At 46.1% G+C, this 8,139-nt stretch overlaps 1 protein-coding gene across 1 annotated transcript in view; it reads right to left on the bottom strand.

Moving 5' to 3' along the window:
- Arl3 (ADP ribosylation factor like GTPase 3) overlaps positions 1–8,139 on the bottom strand; it is a 45,945-nt gene that overhangs the window by 23,885 nt on the left and 13,921 nt on the right. The window contains exon 2 of the mRNA XM_021151881.2: positions 5,835–5,978. Coding sequence (XP_021007540.1) covers positions 5,835–5,978 — 144 coding nt within the window. The remainder of the gene's footprint in view (positions 1–5,834; positions 5,979–8,139) is intronic.

An 8,139-nucleotide genomic window follows, 5' to 3' on the forward strand; every position in this document is an offset into this window, starting at 1 on the left:
TATTTATTTATTATATGTAAGCACACTGTAGCTGTCTTTGTCTTCAGACACACCAGAAGAGGGCATCAGATCTCATTACGGGTGGTTGTGAGCCACCATGTGGTTGCTGGGATTTGAACTTCGGACCTTTGGAAGAGCAGTCGGGTGCTCTTACCCAGTGAGCCATCTCACCAGCCCCCAATGTGATGCTCTTGATAATTTACTTCATTCAGTAGAATCATTGTTACTAATGTTGAGACAAGAAGACAACTTTCTTACCTTCCTTCCTTCTTTTTATTCTTTCTCTGAGTTAAGCTTTCATGTAGCCAAAGCTGGGCTGGAAGTTGCTAAGTAGCAGAGGATGGCCCCCTGTCTCCTGCTTTCCTTCTCCAATACCTGGCTCACATGATGCTTTTTATAATAAGAAATATATACACTATGACTGGGGTGCAGCCTGGAGGCAGGGAGCTTGCCTAACATTCTCAGGCCCCAGGTTCCATCTTTCAAAAGCCATGCAAAAATCCATATTGTGTCAGGAGGCAGAGGCAGGCGGATTTCTGAGTTCAAGGCTAACCTGGTCTACAAAGTGAGTTCCAGGACAGCCAGGGCTATACAGAGAAATCCACCTGCCTCTGCCTCCCGAGTGTTGGGATTAAAAGCGTGTATCCCAGTGGGATACACGCTTTTAATCCCAGTACTCAGAGAATTAATGCAGGAGGATTGCTGCAAGTTCAAAATCAGTGTGGTGGGCTACTTGGTGAGTTCCGGGCTAGCCAGGGCTTTAGACTAAGAGCCTATCACAAAAAATAAAATGGATAAAAATGAATAAAAAGAAAATAAAAGAAAGAAAGGAAGGAATGAAGAAAAGAAGGAAGGGAAAAATCTTTGTTTTTAGTATTCAGAGTAAAACTCAGGGAAAGCAAGTCACGGCAACTGGGAATTAGTGGAGAGAGAAACAAACTAACGAGACCTTTGGGGTTCAGGAGGAAGGCACTGCATAAGAAAGAGGGAAAACATATTCTCTGGCAAGAATGATGCAGGGAATCCAGGATTTGAATATCCAATCAATACTTTGCTACAACATCCGTGACATTTCATCAGAGTAACTGGAATTATGTGGGTCTAGGGATGCCTCCAAAACCAGCTGCTTCACCTGGCAGCTTGCCAGCACTGCTGCCTGGAACACCAGGCCTGGCCCAGTGCAGTGGGACAGGCAGCATTGTTGCTTGGTTCCACAGAGGAACTTACAGAGGAGAACTGGGGACTGTGCTGAGTAGGGCTCTTCTAAGTCACCCACGACTGAATGAACTATCCGTTCAAGAACTCGGAAGGGAAATGGCTCCAGCTTATCGGGGAAGTGACAGCGGTTGCTCCACGACAACCTGCTGACAACAAACGTGTGTGCATCTGAAATATTCTCCTTTCTTTCCGTTCTTCTACGTCTGCTGCTGTTGCTGCTGCTTCTCCTCCCCTCTCCCCCTTCTTCCTACTCTTCCTCCCTTTTTTGAGATAGGATCTATGTAGCCCAGGATGGCCTTGAACTCACTACGCGGTGGCTGAGAAGACCATGAACTTCTGATTCTCCTGCCTCCATCTATTGCTAGGACTGTGTCGCTATGCCCAGCCATAATCTGATAATTCTACTCCTCAGCAATACTATTAAATATAGAACTGAGTACTACTGAGCCCTTTATGGAATGCAACAGACTAAACAGTTGTAAATGCTGTGATATGACCAGATGTATCATTTCCTTAAACTCCTGGCTTTTCTGGTTTTGTTTCTTCTGTGCTAGGGATTGAAGCCAGACAAACTAGGCAGTGCCTTGAACTTAAACTCAAGCCAGTGATGGCTGAGAGGGTAAAGGTGTTTGCCGCCAAGCAGGGCAACTGAATTCAGTCCCGGGACCTGCAGGGTGGAAGGGAAGAACCAATCCCTGTGAGCTGTGCTCTGATTTCTACATGCTCTGATCTTTGCATGTTCTGCTATGGTCCATGCCTGTAGTCTAACCCAAAATAAACAAGTGTAATTTTAAAAAGATAACTTATTAAACTTCTGTAAATTACACTGAGTGTGGTGGTGCATGCCTTTAATCCCAATTCTTGGAAGGCAAAGGCAGGTGAATTTCTTAAGCTGGAGGCTAGCCTGGTCTACACACAGAGTATGTTCCAGGACAGCTAGGGCTAAACAGAGAAACTCTATTTTGAAAACAAAACAAATTTTGTAATTCATCAGATCCATACAGCCTCTTAGGAGATTATTCTATGGAAATAATAACAAATAGGTACAAGCATACATAGACAGATAGACATCCACAGATGTGTGTGTCTGTGAGTGTGTACGCCAATATATAAGGATGTTCATGCTCTGGGATGTTGTTCAGTGGCTAGAGTGCTTGTAGGAAGCCCTGGGTTTGATTCCCAGCACTGCACACAATCAGGTATGGAAGGGCACACTGGTAATCCCTACACATAGGAGGTAAAGGCAGGAGGATCAGAGTTTGGGGCCATCTTCAGCCATGTGTCATGTCTGAGGCTATGCTAGGATACATTAGACCTTGTTTAAGCAAAAACAACAACAAAACAAAAAGATGTTCATGATTAACTTTGAGTGAAAAAGATGATATAAAATACTATATTTTTTTTGCTTTCCTTCTTGAGACAGGGTTTCCCTATGTAGCTCTAGCTGTCCTGGAACTCACTCTATGGACCAGGCTGGCCTCGAACTCAGATCAGCTTGCACCTACCTCCAGAGTACTAGGATTTAAGGTGTGTGCCATTGCCCCCTCAATTCCTCTGGGGAAATGCTATATTCTACACAATCTGCTTTTACATTTTATTTTATTTTATTTTATTTTATTTTATTTTATTTTATTTTATTTTATTTGAGGTAAATCTTATTGTGTAGCCTTGGTAGCCTGGAGCTCATTATGTAGACTAGTCTGGCCTAAGACTCAGAGAGATCTTCTTGCCTCTCTCCGACTCTCAAATACTGGGTTTGAGGGTGTGCACAGCCTTGCTGGGATGCTTTTTTCTTAAACATACCTATCACATATGTCCATATATGTGCACAGGAGAAACCTGAATGGTGACATTCCTAAACACTATCAGTGGCTCTGTCTAATTGGCTGTTATATTGCTGTGAAGAGACACTACAACCAAGGAAACTATCAGAAAAAGCATTTAGTTTGGGGCTGTCTTACACTCTCAGAGGTGTAGTCCATTATCATGGTGGGGAGCATGGGGCACACAGTCAGACACAGTGCTGGGGTTGTAATTAAGAGCTACATCCTGACCTGAAGACTGGCATCCCGTGACACACATCCTTCAACAAGGCCACACCTCTTCGTCTTTCTCATCCACGAGCCTATGGAGGCCGCTCTTATTCCAACCATGGCAGGCACTATACATATTCATATTTTCTTTTTTTTAAAGATTTATTTATTATTATATCTAAGTACACTGTAGCTGCCTTCAGATACGCCAGAAGAGGGTGTCAGATCTCTTGATCAGCTACCATGTGGTTGCTGGAATTTGAACTCAGGACCTTTGGAAGAGCAGTTGGTGCTCTTAATCACTGAGCCATCTCTACAGCCCTTCTTTTTAAATTCTCAACAAACATTCTTCCTTCTTACTCTGTGTGTCTGTATTTGCGCACGCGTGTGCAGGCGCGAGTGCACCACTGCTAAATGTGGAGGACAAGCTCTCTCCTCACCATGCAGGCCCCAGGGATTGAACACATGTTACCTGGGTTGGCAGCAAGCCCCCTTTTCCACTGAGCCATTTCCCGAGCTGTTTTCCAGTGTCTCAACGTTACTTATTTCTGCTTTCTAAACTGACTACAATGAATGAACATCTAATGTCTTTTCAAATATTAAACAATACACTAAGAGTGTGTTTTTAGAGAATAAGCATGAAACCTCAACAATATAAAACTGGCCGTCTACGGCACAGCAAACGGCCTGAAGGGAGGCACTGGGACGCTGAGTTATAACTGAAGACCCGCTCCGTCTGCACTCTCGAAGCCTCAGTGCTCTGGGAAATGCAGTCGATTGCTAATACTAACCTCCCAGCCCTTCTCTTTCTGGCAGGCATCCTGACACACTAATATGTGTTTTCAGCCTTGTAGGCTAGACTGCTGTAATTTGCTCCTCCTTGGGCTATACATTAAATTTGTTCAGAAGCTGTAAAATTGCTCATTTGGTAGCAGCTGAAATGACTTTTCTGCAAAGAGTTGCGAATTGCTAAGACTCACAGGCCATGAAGAACACATACCAGTAGAGCCGGTAACGGGATGCCAGGGTCTCAAGGCCATGGACAGAAAATGCTAACTAAGACTGGTTTGCCCAAACCTCCAATGCTTAGATGTTTTAAAGAGTGGTTCTCACCTTTCCTAATGCTACAATCCTTTAATACAGTTCCTCACGTTGAAGTGACTCCCAACCATAAAATTATTTCACTGCTACTTCATAACTAATTTTACTACTGTTATGAATTATAATGTAAATATCTGATATGCAGGAAGGGGAAGTCAAATGCCCTGGAACTGGAGCTACTGGTAGTTGTGAGCAAGCTGCCACATGGGTGCTGGGAACTGAATCCAGGTCTTCGGTACGAGCCTAAGTGCTCCTAACCACTAAGCCATCTCTCTAGCCCTATTTATTTTTGGCTTCTTTGAGACAGGGTCTCAGTGTCCTGGAACTCACTATATAAACCAGAATGCTCCAAACTTACAGTAATCCTCCTTTCCCTGCCTGTGAGTTACTGGTGTCTGCCACCACGCCTGGCTGCAAACTGACTTTTTTCCTTTGAGCCATCCTCTGGAGACCATGCTGACCTATGTAGTCAGGGACTGCTTTAAATTGCTACTCCTCTTCCCTCTGCCTTCCAGATGTGCAGTCACAGGCGCACACCACCACACGTCCTAAGCTCTATACCACACACCTGTTCCGGGTTCCATCCTTAGCACAAGAAAAAAAGAGGGAGGAATCTAGATAGAATCATTTAGGCCTAAGAAGGATGACTGAAATATGTGTACAGACCTAAAATTGTGGTAGGATATACATGGCATAAAATATATCTTCTTATCCTTTGTTTTTTTAGACAAGGTCTCTCTTTACTTAGCCCTGGCTGTCCTAGAATTCATTCTGTAGACCAGGCTGCCTCAAACTCACAGAAATTCATCTGCCTCTGCCTCCTGAGTGCTCAGATTAAAGGCGTGTGCCACCATTCCTGGATTAATCATATATATGTCATTTTAAAATGTAAAGTTTGATGGCATTAAGTACATTTACATTGCTTGCATCCATCTTCAAAATGGTTGTTACCTTACAAACCCTGCTTTATGCAGTAGGCAAAGCTCCCTCCTCCCACTCCTAGCTCCAGTATAAATTTCCATCTCTCACAGCTACTGTGTCGGCCAGTTTTAATAGTCACCTTAACACCTTCTAGAACCAGCTGTGAAGAGTCTCAATCAGGGATTGTCTAGATATGCCTATGAGCGTATCTGTGGGGGCTGTTGTGATTATGTTAATGAGGTGTAAGGCCTGCCTGGGGTGGTTCCCGAGCTTGGGTCCTGGGTGTGGTACAGGGAAGGGCTCAGCAGAAGCAGAAGTCGGCCCTCTCATGCACTTGCTTTCTCTGCTCCTGACTGTGGATGTGACTCCCTGCTTCGGGTTCCTGCCTTTACCTCCCTAGGATGCTGGACTATAATCTGGAATGAGCTCAAATACTCTCCTCTCCCTCTTCCCCAGGCTGCTTTTTGTCAGGGCATTTTTATCACTGTGACAGACACAAAACTGGGACAGCTATTTTCATCTTCCTTGGTGACAGAGCACCTGGAGCCAGGGGGCGCTCACCTGTGTGGGTGTGATGTGGCTGATGTCTTCGGATGCGAGCTGCTTCAGCAAGGTAGTCTTGCCCGCGTTGTCCAAGCCCAGGAGTAGGATTCGCACCTCCTGGTCTGGTGCACTTTTCAATTTGCGCAAAATAGAGAGCAAGCCCTTGAACAAGCACAAGAGAGACAGACAGGTTACTTGGTGGCAGTCGCAGCATTAGCAGACATCAGAACAACTTCTTTTTTTTTCCTTACAGTATAGAATAGGGTTTATTCAGGGCATAGGAGGGGAGCTGAGAGGGTAGGAGAGACAGAGAAAGGCAGAGAGAGTAGATTTTTAGAGACCGGCCATAAGCAAGTGGAGAGAGAGAGAGGGGAAGGGGGAAAGGGCGAGAGGACAGAGAGGCGAGAGGACAGAGAGGTGAGAGGACAGAGAGGGAGCAAGAAGGCAAGAGAGCAAGAGCCAGAACGACTTCTGCTGTGACATCTGTTCTCAGTTATGGACAGCTAGCTGCCTCCGTCCACTCGAAGGCCACTGGCTCCACATGCCCACCGGGCTTGTTTTTCCTTCAGAGCCTGAGTGTTAGCGGCGTGGGGAAATGCGCACCAGGTAAGCATCATGTCTTGTCCCTGCCCAGCCCATGACTCCAGCTTGGCTGGCACCCCAGGTGCCACGGGCTCCCCACCTGGGTCCTAAAGCCCTCCATGTACGCTTCAACTAGAATGCTTAGCACGTCAGACTAGTCGGTGCTCAAGCTTCTCCACTTGCAGAGTGAAGCTTCCAGCCACCACTGCGTGAGACAGATACTAGAATTAACCCACCCTAGCTAAGGTAGGACTGTAAGGTGGCGGGTGCTTGTTTTCTGTGCTGATAGCCCTTGAGCAAACACTGGGAATGTCCCTAAAACCTGCTGGACTCTCTCTCTGAGAACTGCATGGCTTTCTGCATTGCCACAAAGTGACATAGAAGAAGAAGGGAAAAGACTCAGTGTGCGCTGGGGGAAGTGACATTGCTACAGGAAGCACTGTTGCTAAGGTGGGCAGACCAAGCAAAAAAGGCTTAAACTACACAGGACGTTGTGCTGAGGTTGGAGTGCGCTGAGTGAGTCTCACTGGAGATCCAAGAGTACACTGGCTACTAACAGATTAAAGAGTGTGACCTGGAGCCGGGCAGTGGTGGCGCACGCCTTTGATCCCAGCACTAGGGCGGCAGAGGCAGGTGAATCTCTGAGTTTAAGGCCAGCCTGGTCTACAGAGTGAGTTCCCGGGCAGCAAGGACTACGCAGAGGAGCCCTATGGGGGTGGGGCGGGGGGCAGAATTTTAAGGTGCTGAACAAAGACACAAATAGGCTGCGTGACACCATAGCTGGGCTATACCCACGTGACACGGTAGCTGGCTCTGTACTCTGGCTCTGTGTGCTTCAATGTGTGTGCATCACTTCATCTTTACAGGGTATGCAGATATGACACAGACAATTCCTGTTTTCAGATGAAAAGTCAGATGTAACAATTAGGTAATTAGAAAAGGCATTAATGATCATAACTTAACCAGAGGTTTTAAAAAGTTTTACTATTATTAGGGTTTTTTGTTTGTTTTTTGCTTTTTTGTTTTTGTTTGAGATAGGGTTTTTCTGTGTAGCCCTGACTGTCCTAGGACTCCCTTTGTAGACCAGGCTGGTGGTCTCTAACTCCAAGATCTGTATGCTTCTGCTTCCCAAGTGCTGGGATTAAAGGCACACACCACACATGTGCATCCGTGTGTATCTGATCATGTGCATGAGGACACGAGTCCAGCACTCTCGGAGACCAGGAGTCAGATCTCCTGCAGGCTCCAGGTCATTTATGTGGGTGCTGGAAACCGGACTTGGGTGCTTACCAAGAGCAGTCAGAGCTCTGAAACGTTGCAGCATCTCTCCATTGACACTTCTCCTTTGATCCTGGGGACTGAGCTCTGGGCCTTGCCCAGGCCACTGACCTGTTCCCTTAGCCCCTGGCCCTGCTTTCTTAGTAAACAGGTAAGAGGATGTTTATAGGCTATTTATTTGTTCCGTCCTGCAGCTGATAATCCCAGACCGATGAGGTACGGCTCAAAAGAATCTAGGGCTCGAGTGGTGGTGCTGGTCTTTAATAATCCCGATACTTGGGAGGCAGAGGCAGGAGGATCTCTGTGAGTTCAGGGCCAGCTTGGTCTTCAGAGTGAATTCTAGAATAGCCAGGGCTATGTAGAGAGACCCTGTCTTAAAATAAATAAATTCGTTAAAAGCAAAGCCAGGCGCACACCTTCAGCCCCAGCACTCAGGGAGCAGAGGCAGGCAGATCTTTATTTT

Source organism: Mus caroli, chromosome 19, assembly GCF_900094665.2.
Source record: "Mus caroli chromosome 19, CAROLI_EIJ_v1.1, whole genome shotgun sequence".
Taxonomy (NCBI): domain Eukaryota; kingdom Metazoa; phylum Chordata; class Mammalia; order Rodentia; family Muridae; genus Mus; species Mus caroli.